General features: G+C 38.8%; 1 protein-coding gene across 32 annotated transcripts in view; it reads left to right on the top strand.

Moving 5' to 3' along the window:
* Positions 1–18130, top strand: part of HUWE1 (HECT, UBA and WWE domain containing E3 ubiquitin protein ligase 1) — a 161850-nt gene that overhangs the window by 73061 nt on the left and 70659 nt on the right. For all 32 annotated transcript variants that reach the window (XM_078364000.1, XM_078363993.1, XM_078364009.1 and 29 more), the window contains 6 exons: positions 6814–6920; positions 7111–7288; positions 8446–8537; positions 9540–9751; positions 15308–15365; positions 16455–16631. In XM_078364000.1, the coding sequence (XP_078220126.1) occupies positions 6814–6920; positions 7111–7288; positions 8446–8537; positions 9540–9751; positions 15308–15365; positions 16455–16631 (824 nt within the window). The remainder of the gene's footprint in view (positions 1–6813; positions 6921–7110; positions 7289–8445; positions 8538–9539; positions 9752–15307; positions 15366–16454; positions 16632–18130) is intronic.

The following is an 18130-nucleotide window of genomic DNA, read 5'->3' as shown; positions in this document are numbered from 1 at the left end:
CCTGACCTCAAGGATCCACCCGCCTCAGCCTCCCAAAGTGCTGGGATTACAGGCGTGAGCTACTGTGCCCGGTCTCTCTTTGTTTTATATCCCTGCAGGATTTTACTATTCACGTTTGTCTACTGTCCGAGTCGGTATCTGTCTTACTGGTGATGAAATAAAGAAAGGTCAGAATTCGGTTTTAAGTAAATATGCATTTTCTGAATGCCAAATATACCTTCTATAAGTAGTACATTTGTAATAAGTAGCATTATCATACATTTGGCTTATCTATGGTGTACTTGCATTTCAAGTCTGATTTTAAAAAAACATGTCTTTATTCGGTGGTTAGTCCCTAACTGGTCTGAGAAATCCAGTGAGAATAGTTTCCATTTTCAGAGTTGAATGTCAGATCTGCCAACTGTAGTATAGAGAATTGTTTTGCACTGTGGAAAATGCTGCTTTGGAGACTCTGAGTACGTAGTAGTCATTTGTGGAAACGCCTGCATTTTGACATTGGCATTGTGAGTATTGTCGTTAAATTCTCAGTTTTATTAATAGGCACGCACTGAGTACCATACTTATTTCAGGCAGTATGCTAAATATGTAGACTTCTAGAATTCTTAAAACTCTAAAGGAATTTAGTAGGAGATGTGGAAATAGGGAAAATCTCCTGTAGCAAGCATTGTGTTTTAAAGTTTGGGGTGTGGAGGAGACTAATTTTAGCTACGACAATTTAGATACTTCTTTGCCTCCATGCTGAAGAAACTTAGGGTTTTTGTATATTAATCTTGTAGCCTTTGATCTTGCAAAAATCACTTCTTAGTACATATTTGTTTTGTTAGGATATTCTACATAGTCTTGTCATCTGCAAATGTAGTTTTTACTTCTTTATGGTCTTTGTGCCTTTTTTTTATCTTAATACATTAACAAAGATTTCTGATGCAATGCTGTATAGAAATGAGAATGGGTTTCTTTGCTTTGTTCCTGAATGTAGAGGGAAAAGCATTTAATATTTTACCATCAAGAATGTGGTTAGCAGAGGTTTTGTGTTGAAGGTTTTGTAAATTTTATCAGGTTAAGGAAGTTTTCTTGTGGTATACCACTCCACCATGCTATGAAAAAGCTCCCTGCCAAGGTTAGGTTCAGATGGCAAAATTCAGACAATAGTTCTTTGGTATGATTTATTTTTTTTTAACAATTTGTTTCACAGGTGGGGAAGTCTTAAGGCCAGGGGCAAGGAGAATGGCTCTCTTCTGGGAGAAGGTCCAGAACAGAGAGAGAAAGGAAAGGACAGACATTTTTTAATAACTGGGAAGCTTAAAAGAGGCAGCAGTTGCCATTGACAGGGATATTTTTTAAAAGAGAGAGGCAACAAGTGGACATATATACTTGGGTGCTGGGGGTGATGGTGAGGAGCAGGTGAGCCCCATGAGGATGATGCCAGAAGTAAGGGACACAGGCAGGAAATGAGACTTAGAGCACTAAATCAAAGGTCAGTGAAGGTCCAGCTTCCTTCCCTACGGTTTTCTTAATTCATCCCTGACATTTAAATTCGCATAGCAATCTCCCATGTTTCCTGTAGATCCACTTGTACTTGAGAGAGACCACATCTGCAAAGCCAGTGCAAAATAATTACACTAGCCATTGTTATTTTAGCTCCCTCAATGATAGTACAGAGCCTTTCACTCCAGGCAGAAGGAGGTGGCCCAGGAAAGACATCAGGGATATATGTCTGAGAACTTCTTGGAGTATTTTGATAATATATTTTGGCTGTTTGGGTGTGTTTTATTTGTTAAACTATTCTGGATACCTTTTATGTATTATTGGTCTTGCAGCACTTTTCTGTATTATTGATCATGCAACAGGAGGTCCCTTTAAGGCACAAGGACTACGTTGAAATGCCAGTAGGTAGTTTCATACCAATCTGTTAATGACTGTCATAATAACTAAATTGCTTTGTCCCTCATGAGGGCTTCTAAGGCTTGAACTGTTTGATTAATGTGGTCTGCCAGGAGTTAAAACATGTCTGGGTAACCTCTATGAGTTGAGCTTGTGTTACAGAATTGGAAATATCTAAACTTGTGCCCATTACACCAAAGATTCTGATGAGGCCCAGAATAGGTAAAAAGTGCTCCCTTTTGTGGCAAGACTTAATAAAACAGCTAGATTTTCTAGTTGAATTTGAGGTGCTCTGGGCACTAAATATCCATAGTACACAGGTCAGCTTGTATGGGCAGAAGGGAACAAGATAGCTGAATAGAATGTATAACCCTGCCGAGCAGGAGTTGTGACACAGAAGAATCAGTAGCCCAGGATTTTGGAAGGTGGAGTTTCTAGGGGGCAAATTTATATCAGGGTGGACATTTAAGGATAAAATAGTCTCAACAAGGGGGCATCATTGTATGTACTATCAGTTGGTGGCAGAGGCTAGGAAAGACATGAAATCCATAAGGGGGAAACTAATGAGGAAGCACACAGTGAGGTCAAGATGTCCTACTTATAATTTCACACGCAAACCCACTAAATAAAATACTCTGACTCCTCTCTTACGTGTCCGACCTCTGGCTCTTTTATGCCACATTTAGCCACCTGTAATTAACTTCCTCAATTCGCCTCTTTTCTTTCTCACCTCCTGCCTTACCCCTCATGTTATCTGTTGGGGTCTGTTTGTAGCCGATGCAAACATCATCATGCTTATGATTGACCACTTAATCAGAGTGTAGCAGGTAGTCAATATGAGTATTGAAATCTTCCAAGGGAGCAAGATTTAGTTTTATAAGTAGTTGCCTGGGCTAGGGCATTTTTTAATATTGCTGGAGATTTAGTATGTAGGTGGCATTCTCTGTTACTATTATGTAGATAATATCTATCAGGTTGAGTGAGGGAAGCAGGAAATATAGGTAGTGACTGGAATAGTGAAAGTGGAGTATGGGCAGGCTGTCAGGGTTGATGGGGTGGTGGAGTTATGATGGGTCATATGGGGGCAGTTACAAGGGCAGTTAACATCTTGAGGGCGTCAGCATCAAGGCTGGGACGGTCAGTTGTGCTGAAATCATCATCTAGGAAGCTGTGGTATGCTGAAAAAGTAGAAGCCCTGGGATGGCATTTGAGAAATTATTATAAAAGTAACAAAATCAGCATCCCTCTGCTTACAGAGTTTTAGAATAATTTCAGATAGGGAAGCTATGGAGTGATTATACCCAAACAATTAGGATCACAGCATGGGCAGAAAGGAACACAAGAAGTTTGGCATTGAGCTGGAGCAGTAGTGTCCCAAACCCAGACCATGAGCCAAATGAGGTAGAGACAGACCAACCAGAGCCAGAATATTCCACAAAGATATTTTCAGGCCTGTGGTGCACAGACTTTGGCATGCTGAAAGTGCCAGTTTATTAGGGAAGTCACAGGCATAGCCATCCCATATCCTGCAATAGCCTCCCATTCAATGCCTTTGTAATAAGGTGGATCCAAAACTAGCTTCCCGTCTAAGAATGTTGGTACTAGGAACTAACTTAAGATTTTCTTTTCCTCTTTGGAAGAACCATACAGTTGTATTTGTGGGCCCAGGCAGACACCAAGACCTTCATTTCCTATGAAGAGGGATCTCCAGTTAGCAATCCTTTAAAACCATCATATTAGGAGAGGACTTTGGCAGAGACCTTCTGTGTAGTCTTGGAGGGTGGGGGCCCTCAATTTTCTGTGGGTCCTATTCTGTTTCAGTCTAGTTGCCTGTTCACCATGGATTGCACCAAAATCAAATGAGGAGGTGTTAAGTGAGGGGGATTCTGTTTGGGTATTATAGACTCATAGATGGAAAAATATCTTGTAAGTTTAATTGAATAAGCCATTATGTCTCTGTTAGTTCTACTGTCTGTAAACGGCAAAACAAATGGGCCGGGCACTGACTCACACCTATAATCCCAGCACTTTGGGATGCTGAGACAGGCAGATTGCTTGAGCCCAGGAGTTTGAGACTAGCCTGGGCAACATGGTGAAATCCTGTCTGTACAAAAAAATTAAAAAGTTAGCGGGAGCATGGTGGTGCACTACTCAGGAAGCTGAGGTGGGAGGATCCCTTGAGCCCACGAGGTTGAGGCTCCAGTGAGCTATAATTGTGCCACTGGACTCCAGCCTCGGGAACAGTGTGAGAAATTGTCTTAAAACAAAACAAAACAAAAGGAAACTCTGACGTGATACCTTGTTTTAAAAGGCCCATGCCCAGATTGAATGAGCAGTAACGTATGTACCCTGCTCAGAGTTATTGTTACAGGAAGCCCAAAGGGAACTAATGCTCACTGAGGACTCTGATAGTGGTGTTGACAGTAGTTGGCAGGAAGGATAAGCCAAGAATAGGTCTGTATAACAATCAGTTGTGAGGGCATAGTGATTTGTGCCAGCAGACTGGGGCAATGGCCCAATAAAATTGATTTGCCAATGTGAAAAGGAGTGTTCAACTTTGGTATGGTAAGCTCCCATTGGTTATGATGCTAATGGCAAGACAGGGTACAAAGAACATATTGGGATGCTAGGGTTTGAGTATGGCTAGTGGCATGGGGATGCAGTGGCGTTTGGGCCCAAGGACTGTGATGACCTTCGGCCTGCCTTTACCTTTCTTTCTCCTCATCATTTTTTTCTTTTTTTGTGTGTAACCCTTGACTTTCCAAACTCTTGGATTCATTTTCAGTTCTATTGAAGTACATCCATGGGTAATTTTTAAGGTGTTAGACTTTTCTTTCAGAACTTGGTGCTGTTTCTTCATTGTATTCTAATGCTACATTATTGTAGATAACCATGGTGCCAGACTGGTTCTTATTCTTATCTGAATGTAGTTTCCTGCTTCTCGAAATTTTTTTTCTATTTCTCTTGATTCCTTTTAACTTATATATATTCTCTCCTGGAAACCCTAATTACCTTTTTTCCTTTCTTAGTTGCTTGGTTCCACACAGAGCTGACTGCTTTGTATGTGTGTATACCCTTTAATTCTAATTCTTGGTTATCATTTTGTATAGGGTTCCCAGTGCAGAGTGGCGTTGCGACCTCTTAATAAAATAACAGGTTTGATGTCTTAGTAATTGCTAATAGAATACTAATTTTAGTTTTTAAATGCTCAATTTTAGTAACTCTATAGAATTCATACATTTGTACAATGTTAATGGAGGAGAGTGTTATATAGTGATAGAAACCCAAAAAAGAACTTAAAGTTTTCAGAAGTTTATAGCCTATGAGGAATTCCAAAGGCCATTGGAAACTGTTGGTCCCCACTAGTTGCTATTTATCTGCCAGTCCAATAGCATTTGGGATAAATGAGCGACACTGTATTCGCCATCTTGAATAGAAAATCCTCTGGTTTCTTTTAGATCCTAAGCATCACCATAAACAAGTTTGTTCTGTATACGTGGTTTATGGGTGTTGTTTATATATTCCTCTTTGTCTGGTTTTTAAATCAAAGTTATTGTAGTCTTATGAGTTGGGAAGCCTTGTATTTGTTGTTCCTAGAAGGTTTAATAAAACTGTTGACTTGGTGCTTCTCTGTTACCTGGATTTTTTTTTTACTTAAAAAAATCCTAGACTGAGAACGGTGGCTCCCAGTACTTTGGGTGACCTAGGTGGGCAGATCATCTGAGGATAGGAGTTTGAGACCAACTTGGCCAACCTGGTGAAACCCCCATCTCTACTAAAAATACAAAAATTAGCCAGGTGTGGTGGGCCCTTGTAATCCCAGCTACTCAGGAGGCTGAGGCAGGAGAATCACTTGAACCCAGGAGGCTGAGGCTGCAGTGAGCCAAGATTGCACCACTGACTCCAGCCTGGGTGACAAAGCCGAGACTCCATATCCAAGAAAAAAAAATTTTTATTAGGGTTATTGGTCTAGTCTGCTTTGCTGTTGCTTCCTGAGAGTTGTTCCTGACATTTTCTTATGAAACTATACATTTTACTTATTGACATACACTTTATAGAATAATTTTATTTTTCTGTATCTAGTTAAATCTTTCTCATTCCTAGTGTATATTACTGTTCTTTTTTCTAATTTATATTATTGCTTTATTTTCCATAGGTTTATAAGCTTTTCCAGTGTCTTCATGGAGCTAGATGTTGGCTTTGTTTGTGCTTTTCACTTTCAGTTTCACTGAATTCTTTTTTCTGTTATTTCTTCATAGTTCGTTGGTCACTTTTTAATAAATGCATTAATGCTGTAGAACTTCCTCTTGAGTAGAGTTTTTCCCTTGTTCCAGAAGCTTTAGTAGTTACTGCTGCACATTTTTATTATAATGTCAAAAACTGGTCAGATGAATACTCAAGGTTATTCAAATTGTTGAATAACCTTTGTAGAAGGCAGTTTATTTTCATCATTTAAGCTTGCATTTGCTTTAACCCAGCAAACCCACATCGTAGGCCTTTTTTTTCCTGTTAAAAGCAGACAAAAAAGGATATATGTTTAGGTTTATCAATTTTCACAATTGAAGACTGGTTTATATACATGTGATACACGTATTTAATGGAATAGTAGGCAGCCATTCAAAATGAATGGGTCGTTGGGTCAGGAGAGGACGTTATATGGTATGACAATTGTGGGTGAAAAGCAGAATATATGAAACAGTATAACCTCATTTATGTAAAACTGTGTCCATAAAAATCTTGAAAGGTAGTCACTAGATTCTTTATAGTGCTGAATCTCTGATGGAGCAGTATTAGGATCTTTAATTTCATAGTAAGCACAAGGGTTTAAATTGCTATACATTGAGTATGTATTTTTTTTTAATTTTTGGTGTTTTGGTTTCAATTCCTGTGAGGAATCTCTAAGTTTTCCATATTTTCTCATCTTTTTTTTAGCTACTGAAGTGGTGACTGTGTTTGTATTTCAAGAGCCATCACTGCTCTCCTCACTCCAGGATAATGGATTGACAGATGTCATGCTGCATGCACTGCTTATCAAAGATGTAAGTCTTTACTGCTACTCTTTAAAGAATGTCTTACGGCATGAAAATCCTATCTCTTCTCTTTGTAGTGTTGAATCTAATTGGGACCTGGTTGTCAAAATTCCTTCTATCTCAGCTTGATACCCATGGCTGGATTTTCCTAACATTGACACTCTTCGATGCATTCAAGCTCACTTTGTCTTCTCTCTAGGTTCCTGCTACCCGTGAAGTCCTTGGCTCCCTCCCAAATGTATTCAGTGCACTCTGCTTGAATGCCCGAGGTCTTCAGTCTTTTGTTCAGTGTCAGCCTTTTGAACGCCTCTTCAAAGTTCTTCTGTCTCCAGATTACCTCCCGGCCATGCGGAGGAGGAGGAGTTCTGATCCCCTTGGTAAGTTGTTAGGATTTACTTTAAAATAGAAAATTGATTTAGTTTGCAAGGAAACTCTTCCTTGATCTCTTTTCATCATTTCACTGGTTAGGTATGCTAAGTTTAATGGGAATTATCACCATACATTCTATTATAGGTTGGAAGGAATACGTCATCTTTAGCTTCTCTGCTCATAATATTTCCGTGCTTCTCAACAGTTCACCATTGTACTGTCATGGTACTGGTAGAAAACAGGTATTAAGAAGCAATGGTAGATTTCTGAGTTCTCCATCTAGTCTGCAGCAATGAGAAATATAGAGTCCTGAGGTGTTCATCTGGTAATCTGATATTCTGATGTCCAGCTCTCTAAGATAACAACACATGAATGAATAGATTTTTTTACTCAGTATACTTGAGACCAGATCATTGAGAGATTATTAGCGAGAAGGTAGGGCTCCAGAAAGATTACAGTTGTCAAAAATGTGCTTTGTACTTTCAGCTACCACTGTAGCATTTAGACACTATCATTCTTAAGTGGAGCAGCCAGAGGGTTAATGGTTTGTATGTCTTTCTTCTCTCTCACTCTAGTTTAGACCTCGACAACAGAGATTGCCAGAGTAGGGTGCAACACACATAGTTACTTTAGAATATGTTTACTAAACTGATTCCTTCCTTTTCCCCCATGATTTGGGAGTTAGGGGCTGGGTGTAATTCATTCAAGAAGTTGTGGCATTAGAAAATCACAACCAAAAAAAAAATAGAAAAAAGAAAAATCACAACAGCCTGGTCTGGCACAGTAGTGCACACCTAGCATGTTGGGAAGCTGAAGTGGGCAGATCACTGGAGCTCAGAAGTTTGAGACCAGCCTGGGCAATGGGGCAAAACCCTATTTCTACAAAAAGCACAAAAATTTTGCCCGGCATGGTAGTGCACACCTGTAGTTCCAGCTACTTGGAGGGCTGAGGTGGGAGGAATGCTTGTTCCCCAGAGGTCGAGGATGCAGTGAGCCGAGATCGTGACACTACACTCTAGCCTCAGTGACATAAAGTCTTCAAAGAAAAGAAAAGAAAATCATAACCAGGCTCAGTTTCTTCTTTCTACCTTTTGTTGGTACAGAAAAGGGCACAACCTCTGTCTTCTTCAGTCTTTCTAACAGTTCATTTTTTTTTAACCTTAAGGGGATACTGCATCCAACCTGGGGAGTGCTGTCGATGAGCTCATGAGACATCAGCCCACCCTTAAAACAGATGCAACAACTGCCATCATCAAGGTAGAAAGTGATAAGGATGTGACCATGAGTATGAGAGCAGAGAAGGGGAATTTTTTAGAAAAGATTTGGTCTACTGAAGATCATTAGGATCCTTGGACTCTGGCTATAAGAGCATTATGTCTGCGTCATTGTTTCCATGTTCTTAGGTTGTTCCTTTGTTTAAAAAAAAAAAAGGTCGTCATTTTAGTTCATCTTAGAAAGAAGTCTCTGTTAAGAGACTTTTAGGCTGGGCATGGTGGTTCATGCCTGTAATCTTAGCACTTTGGGAGGCTGAGGCTGGTGGATCGCTTGATGCCAGGAGTTCAAGACCAGTTTGGGCCACATGCTAAAGCACCATCTCTACGAAAAATACAAAACATTAGCCGAGTGTGGTGGCGGGTGCCTGTAGTCACAGCTACTCTGGACCCTGAGGCAGGAGAATCACTTGAACACAGGAAGCAGAGGTTGTAGTGAGCCAAGATCATGCCACTGCAAGACTCTGTCTCAAAAAAAAAAAATTTTATTTTAGATAGAGAATTGTATTACTTAAAAAATTTTCCCATTTAATGTAAACCTCTACATAATAATTTCTTTTATATATGATATGGATAGCAGACATGGCTTAGATTCAATTTGTAAAAACCTATTGCCTTTTCTATTCTCTGTTGATCCCTGTGGTTGCCCCCCAACCCTCCTTATTAGCCCTGCCAGCTTCCTTTTAGAGTTGTTGTTGAAACTAGTATATGAGTTCATAGTATTTGGTGAATTGGGACAGGGAGTTAGAATCCTTAGTCACTTAAACCATCATGTGACCCTCAACAAATTATTTAACTCTGTAACACATATATTCCCTTGTTTATAAAATGGAATTAATGAACATATTTTGCAAATGATGTATATAACATGTATATCAAGTGTTTGGGCAAATATACAACACACAGAAAATCCTCTAAATATGTTAGTGGTGCCCCTCTCCCCATTCCTTAATTACTAATAAGTAATCTTATTTCCTGTGCCTTTCAGTTACTTGAAGAAATCTGTAATCTTGGAAGAGACCCCAAATACATCTGTCAGAAGCCATCAATCCAGAAGGCAGATGGCACTGCCACTGCTCCTCCCCCGAGGTCTAATCATGCCGCAGAAGAAGCCTCTAGTGAGGATGAGGAGGAAGAGGAAGTACAGGCCATGCAAAGCTTTAATTCCACCCAGCAAAATGAAACTGAGCCTAATCAGCAGTAAGTGTTTACAAAACAGATCTTCTAGCGGTGTATTCTTGGGCATGTTACCACCTCTCTATGTCTTAGTGAACGCTTTCATCTATAAAAAGTGAGAGAGATCATTTTAAAGTTCTTACTGGCTCTAAGAGTATAATAGTCTTTCCTTTTTTGACCCTGTGTGTCATGTGTGCTTTGGTATTTAATTGTATTGGTTGCCTTAGGAAGTGATCTTTCTAAAGGCTGTTGATGAAATTGAATCAGAATTTAGTCTGTTAAGTTAATGGACTTTGCACAAAGACCTTATTTTCCCTTTGTTGATTTGATATTCTACATCATTGCTTGATTTTTTTCAGGCACATATGAAACACAGTGTACTTTTGAAGCCTGTCTCCTAAGAAGTCCTTAAGGGGTGTGTGAGGATTTGTTGTTGCTCGTTGTTTTTATTTTTGTTACTGTCAGTTCGTTCTAGATAAATTACAAGGCTTTAGAATTTGCTATATGACTGTAAACAGTTACAGTATGTTTTTCTTCTCATTTCTTTATATTTTAGGTTTGTTGTACATAAGAATTGACTGCCTAGATGGAAGCAGGGAGGTTGCTTAAAGGCTGCTGATTGGTAGGGGGTAGTCCACCAGGCTCTTTGAACAGTATTCACATACAGGGGATGAACTGTAACTTAATCACCTGCATGCTGAAAGTGGGAGTGATCCTTCTGGACAGTCATGCATTTGCTTGTTTAATAGGCGCTCTTTTAGTGTGTAGGTAAGTCATTTTGAGAAAAGCTTGAGCATTTTAGGCACAGATATGAATGCATTTGAGCTGGTTCTGTAGAGTACCTTAGGACTTAAAATTAAGGTGGAAGAGACAACAGGAGCAAAGGCCTAGAATCCAAAACCAGTATGTCTTGGAACTCTAGGTAGTAATGAGCCTGTGGGTGTCAAGTATTTTAAGGAGAGGCATTAACTACTAAGTATCTTGCTTTGTTGAGCAGATACCTTTCCTTGTATGAGAAGGTAAACCCACCTTCATTCTAGCAGTATCTTTTGTTCTCTTTTAAATGTGCTTTTTCTGGAAAAAAATGTAACCTTTTTTTTGTAGATGAGTCTTAGTGCTTCCTTTGTCACACCGTTGATTGTCAGTGACCCTGCTTGAGTGGGGTTCCTTTTCCTGGCTACAAATAAGGGAAAATTTTAAGATGAGGTGGTGGTGGTTTTGAGTCAAGCTTATATATGTTCATGTGCATGTGACTTCGTTACCTGAACATCTCCCAGATGCCTTAGATCCGGATTTCAAGCTGTCACAGTTAATCAGCATTTTCTTCACTACCCTCATTTCTTTTTTGTGAGACAGTCTTGCTCCGTCCCAAGGCTTGAGTGCAGTGGTGCGATCACAGCTCACTGCAACCTCTGTCTCCCCGGGTTCAAGTGATTATCCTGCCTCAGCCTCCCAAGTAGTAGCTGGGATCATAGGCATGTGCCACCATGCCCAGCTAATTTTTGTATTTTTTAGTAGAGATGGGGTTTCACCATATTGGCCAGTCTGCTGTTGAACTCCTGACCTTGTGATCTGCCCACCGCGCCCAGCCCTACCCTCATTTCTTTGCACTCCTTTCCTTTCTTAGGATATCATGTATCACTGTGTTCTATCCACAGCCATCCCCATTACCAAATCATCTTATCTCTTCCTTTTCCATCTACCAAATTCCTATAAGCCCAGTTCAAATGTCTTATTCTTGAAGTTTTTTTTTTTAACTTCCAAGTGAGAAGTCAATCTTATGTTCTCCCAACAGTTTTGTTAAAATTATTTATACATGTTAATGGTTTTTCTCATTCACCTATAGGTTCCTCAAGAGTAAGGACATTGCCTCATTCAGCAGTATATCTATATCACTTTGTATATAGTAGGTAGTCAGTAAGTTTGTTTATTGAAATGAATAAAGAGCCTTAGATTAAGGTTTCCCTAATGCTTAGAGAGCTAGGCCCAATGAGACATGAATGAAAATGAAGAGAAATCAGAAATACAAACCCAGTAGCATTAATATTCTACCGTAGTGATATTTATATGTAACTTCTAAGATGCAGAGGACTCTAGTAGTTACTGTACCCTAGTATCAGCAGTTTTCTACATTCTGGATTCTCATCACTACCTCATTCACATAATCCAAGAGTCTCACTGATGTTGGCACATAATATTTACTTTTTCATTTCTGCCATCTTCATAAACCTAGATTGGGTCACCAAGTACATTATTAGGGCAGGAAGAAAACGCAAGAGACTATCTAAACTTAGCTTCATTTTGAAAGCCACAATATATTAAAAGCGAAAGTTCTTTTTATCTCATATCCCAGGCAGTTGTTGTGGGGAATTGTGTACTTTCTCCCAATATGGGGAAAGGGCTTAGAAAGATTTGGAATATGTGTCACCCTTCTCCCCATAAGTCTTGTCCATCCCTTCCCCTAAATCCAACAAAGTTCTTCAGTGGAACTTGCGAATTTCTGTTTCCCCTCCCCCCATCTCTTTTCCAGTGCCTTACGCACACGCAAAATGATTAATTTTTATCTTTATTTGGTTTTATTTATTTTTTTTTTTTTTGAGACGGAGTCTCACTACATCACCCAGGCTGGAGTGCAGTAGCACGAGCTCAGCTCACTGCAACCTCTGCCTCCGAAGTTCAAGCAGTTCTCCTGCCTCAGCCTCCTGAGTAGCTGGGATCACAGACATGCGCCACCACACTGGGCTAATTTTTGTATTTTTAGTAGAGATGGGGTTTTGCTGTGTTGGCCAGGCTGGTCTCAAACTCCTGGCCTCATGTGATCTATCCACCTTGGCCTCCCAAAGTGCTGGGATTATGGGTTTGCCCCATTGCGTCTGGCCAGTTTGTCAGCAGTTTAAATTGAGGTATTATTTCGATACAGATTTCATGTTTCCGGTTTTCCTGCCCAAAATTGAGGCTGTTACTCATCTTCTGTCATCGTAGAATTATGTTGCCTATTTCAGAATATGTATGAATAGAATGATCATATAAAGTCTTATGTGTATATCATATCTGATGTATATACCTTCTTGTATCTGGCTTCTTTGTTCGATGTGTTTTGGAGGTTCATCCATGTTATTGCATCTGTCAGCAACTTGTTACTTTACATTGCTGAGTAGTATTCTGTTGTGTGATAATTGTGTAATGTTTATCCATTTTCTTGTTGATGGACTTGAGTTTCTAGCTTTTTTCCAGGCTAAAACAGTATTCTTCCCTTTTTTTTTATTTTTACAAAATCAGCAGCTAGTATTTGCAAATGGTGTTCGTATGTGCTCTTGAAATACATGGTTTTGTGCTGGAGATCTGGAATAAGGAAACTTAGGCATTATAGTCTACCTCAGATACGTGGGGTGCTGTTCTACATTCAGAAGCATTCACAAGTAGTTCTAAATACCTGTTTTTTGGCCCCTTTCTTCTGCCTTCTAAGTTGTTTGATCTCAAAAAATCTGATATTGCTGAGAATGAATATACTTGCCAGTAAGTAACCAGGATTTGTAGTTGGTACAGCACGGTTCACTTTGTGGTTGATTCCATTAGTGTGCCTAACTTACTACCCACCTCTCCTGAGCACCTTGAAAGAAATTGGCTATATAAAGTCTGTTTGATCTTTAGAACTTGAATAGTAATTGTCTGGACTTTAAAGGCAATGAGTGCAGAGAAGCAGTTGTTCCCTGAAATGTGGCCCAATGAGAGGGCTCCTTTGTCAGAGATAGCTGTCTACTGAAAAGCTGGAGGAAGCGCCTGACTCCCCTGCCCCAGAAAAACCCTATGTACACCATACCATGACACTAAATTGAAATCCTCCTTTACTTTTGATGAAGGCAGTGGGTGGGGCTCTACCGCCATAAATAAATACAGAAAATTGACCAGAGTTTGGGAATGTGTTTATGTTTGGGGAAAGGGAAAGAAACAGGAAGTTTATAAGGACTTTTCTTGAAATCAGTTGGTAAGTTGGGTTCTGTTGGAGAGAGTTGATCATTTTTGTCATTCCTATATGGCTTCTTAGGCCAGGGAGCCAGAAGATGAAGGTAAGAAGAAAAGTGGTTACTGAACAAATTTACTTCTGGAATTATATTAAGAACCACTATTAGTTTGCTTTCTCTCTGTTCTTCTCCCCAGTTACCATGTACCAAAAGAAGGAAGCAGATAGGTCTCATCTGATTTACTACTTAGGCTCTTTGCCATCATATCTGACTTCTGCAAAGGATTGGGTGTCTCTGGGCTAGATCCACACTTGCGCTCCTTAGTTATAGAGGTGGATCTCTAGATTCTTTACAAGGACGTGAGGCCAAGCTAGGGTAGGTAATAGATATAAGTAATATGGAATGCTGCAGTGGTTCTGAGGAGGAACTTAGTTAAAGAAAGGTTTTTGTGGTCTCATGGAATCATTTCGGTCTTGCCTTATAGGTGTACTCCCTTTCTACAAAGTTCCTCCCCACATTTTTCATTGAGGATGTTCACAACATCCTACCCAAACCCTGGTTCAGGATATTTTTGTCACTGAAGTCATTCATAATGCCTCTCCATTCTCTTTTTCTATTCTATATTCTGCTGCCAAATGTTCTCGTGCCTGGCAAATCTTTGTTTATATTTTGTCTTGCTCAGAGAGGAGAACTACAAGCTTCTTGCCAACTTTCTTGTCTTCTTCCCCTACGCCTCTCTCTGTCTCTGCCCCACCCCACTCCACTCACCTGCACTCTCTGCCCAAATCTGTTTCAAGGGCCTGTGTTCAAAATGCTCCATTTTCTAAAATATCTGTTCCTTCCTGGGGTTTATCTTAGAGGTATATTTTGTTTCATTGCAGTATACTATATGTGTAGTTTTTTGCATTGAGCTGCGTTTTCTGGAGCTATGGCATGTTGTAACCATCTCATCTGCTATGCAACATTGAAGCAACTGAAAAGACAAAAGACCTGATATGTTTTTTGATAGTTGAGGAAGAGGAACTGTCATGCTGCAAATATCAATTGTTAGGGAAGGAACCCTCAAGTGTTGTTTCTATAAGTATGGTTCTTTGAACAAAATTAAATTCTATTTTCTACTCTCCATAACTTTAAATGTGATGCAAGAACATCATGTGATGTTTGGGTTTCTTTGTCTAGCCTCTTTCTTCAAGAAAATATTGAATCTTTTAATTTTACTTATTTTTAATGTTTTCATATGAATAAATTTTCCCAACAGTAGTTTGCTGAAGACAGGATAGTTTCTCTTCTGATGTATACAAATGTTGAGTTTTTAAAGGCTTGGCGTTTTCACCTTTGTGCTTTCAACCTTAGTGAGGCTAGCAAAGCCAGCTTCAGATTGATTTCAGCTGTTTTTTTCCTGTGGTATATGAGTCCAAAGGGAAGTCAAGGCAGTAGTGAGCCATGATTGTGCCACTGCACTCCAGCCTGGGTGATAGAGACCCTGTCTCAAAAAAAAATAAGGAAATGAATAAATAGAAAAAGGACTAGAATTTTGTGCAGTGTGCTTTTCCTCACTCTGTTCTCTTGTACTGGTATTGTGAATTTCTCTGTAACTCATTCTTTTCTTCCTTAACAGGGTTGTTGGTACAGAGGAACGTATTCCTATTCCCCTCATGGATTACATCCTTAATGTGGTAAGATTCAACACAGGGCAAACTGAGTAAAGGTGTATATGTGCTTTTCTCTAAAATGTGTGGAATTATCAGAGTCCAGTAATTACCATATTTATTTTAATTGGAATCCAATTAAGAGGAGAAAGATGTGCTACCCTTTTGTTTTTGTTCTAAACTGTTTGCCAAAAATTGGCCAACACAACCCCCATTAGTATTTCAAATTTTTTTATTCACTGTTAACCATTTTCCATTAGAATCCAAACAGGAATCCATAACAGGTTTTGTTTTGCCAGTCCAGTATAGGCTGATCATCCCAAATCCAAAATGCTCCAAAATTTGAGCATTTTTAGCCTGTACTGTATAATGCAAATATTCCAAAAAAAAAAAAAAAAAATCTGAAACACGCCTGGTGCCCAAGCATTTTGAATATGGGATATACAACCTGTAATATGTTTTCCAAATGTATCCAACTTTTATTTCCCCCATTTTTCCCCATTAGTTCCTGAATATCTCACCAAAAGAGTGAAGAGTTTGAATTTCCCAGAATTGTTTACCAATAAGGGAGAGCCTTCTTAGCATTTGTTCTAACCTACTAAGCACTTTTAAGACTTCCAGAGATGGTTTCTTCTTGTGTCTATGTGTTTTTTGCCCACATTTTACTTTTTTACTCTTAAGAAATGCTTTGTTTCAAACAAACTCTTCCAGAGTTCAGGATTTCACTTGCATTATTAGCACATTTGGGGGGAATTTTCCATGATGTTTCCCTGCAGGAGAGGCATGCAGTGAACACTAAATAGCAAACTAAGAGATTAGACATGTTCGTACCACTAATTCATAATGTGGGCCTGAGCAAGTCACTTAACTTCTTTGTTATCCCAAATTACTGACTCCGTGTGCTTGAAAATGTAGATTGGGCAGAAATCATAGATATTCTTTACTTCCTGGGTATTTTAGAGTCCATATCATACGTCTGTCCCTGTTTATCTGAGTTTTTGGTACTCTAGAATACACCAATTTTATGACTAGAAGGCTACCCCATCCTTATTCCAGGCTGGCCTTTTAGTTCCAAGTATCAGGCTCTAACTTCTTTAAAAAATTTTTATTACCTAGATGAAATTTGTGGAATCTATTCTGAGCAACAATACAACAGATGACCACTGCCAGGAATTTGTGAATCAGAAAGGACTCTTGCCTTTGGTTACCATTTTGGGTCTTCCCAATCTGCCCATTGACTTTCCCACATCTGCTGCCTGTCAGGCTGTTGCAGGTGTCTGCAAATCCATATTGGTAAGAAGCATCTGGCCAAATGTTTTCATTTCTTTTTGGAAATCAATTTTGCGATACTTCTGTATATGTGTTTTTACTGTGGTCTCCCTTCAATGAAAAAATAATGAATAATTTTGTGTTATGTTGTATAAGTGAATTTTGTGACTAGTATATAGTGTGCCATGTTATTTCTCATTGAAAAGTCAAAGTATTTTTTCTTTGTTCCTGAGTTTGGTATGTAGTTCTAACATCCTTAGAGTTTATTGGAGGGGAAAGTATATCTCCAAGAAGGCTTTGTAGTTGGGTTTTATTTACATCACCCTTCTTTGTTATGGGTGCTTTTTAACACATTTTATGTTTATGGTTATGTTTAACCATGTATTTTCCTCTAGTCATGTATTTTAAGCATAATTGACATGCAATTATGGGAATTAAATTTTTTGCCCGTATTTAATTCCCCTGCTTTTCAAGCTTGATAGTCATGTATTTTAAGCATAATTGACATGTAATTCATTGCTCATATTTTGCCAACAATGAAGCTTCTTTATTTTGTTTTTCATAGTGGTAAACTATACATAACATGAAATTTACCATCTTAACCATTTTGAATTATAATGTTAAGTGTATTCATATTGATGTGCAGCCAATCTCCAGAACTCTTTTCATCTTGCAAAAATGAAATTACGCCATTAAATTCCTCATCGTCCCCTCTCTCCAGCCCTTGGCAACTGCCATTCTACTTTTTGTCTCTAAATTTGACTACTCTAGGTACCTCACATTAAGTGGGATCATAAAATAGTTTGTGTGTGCGACTGGCTTTTTTCATTTAGCATAATGCTCTCAAGGTTTTAACTATTATGTAGCATGTGTCATAATTTCCTTCCCTTGTAAGGCTTAATAATAATCCATTGTGTGTATATACCACATTTTGTTTATTCATTCATCTGTGATTGACACTGGGTTGCTTTCACCTTTTGGCTGTTGTGAATAATAATAATGATGCTGTGACCATGGATGTAATAGGACTCTTTGAGACTCTACTTTTAATTCTGATTTTCCGACATCCTTACCAATTCTTGTTTTCTGTTTTTTGACAATAGCCATTCTAGTGGGTAGGAAGTATCTCACTGGCATTTCCCTAATGCTTAGTGATAGCGAACATCTCTAAATGTGCTTGTTGTCCATGTATATATCTTTGGAGAAATGTCTATTCGATTTCATTGCTCTATTTTAATCATGTTATTTATTTTATTGTTGAGTTGTAAAAGTTGTCTATTCTTCTACACATATTAATACCTGTTATTAATGTCTTCTCAGACATTAATATTACAAATATTAATCAGACAAAAATATTGCAAATATTTTTCCTGTTCTGTGAGTCGCCTTTTCATGGTTGTCTTTTGATGCACAAGCATGTTTAATTTTTATAAAGTTCAGCTTCTCTTTTTAAATTTTTGTTGCCTTTGTAAACACCTGTGTTTTTGGTGTCATATCCTAGAAACGATTGCCAGATTCAGTGT

The sequence above is a fragment of the Callithrix jacchus genome, chromosome X (assembly GCF_049354715.1).
Source record: "Callithrix jacchus isolate 240 chromosome X, calJac240_pri, whole genome shotgun sequence".
Taxonomy (NCBI): domain Eukaryota; kingdom Metazoa; phylum Chordata; class Mammalia; order Primates; family Cebidae; genus Callithrix; species Callithrix jacchus.
The sequence above is the reverse complement of the archived record's forward strand: the minus strand, read 5'-3'. Positions and strand labels throughout refer to the sequence as shown.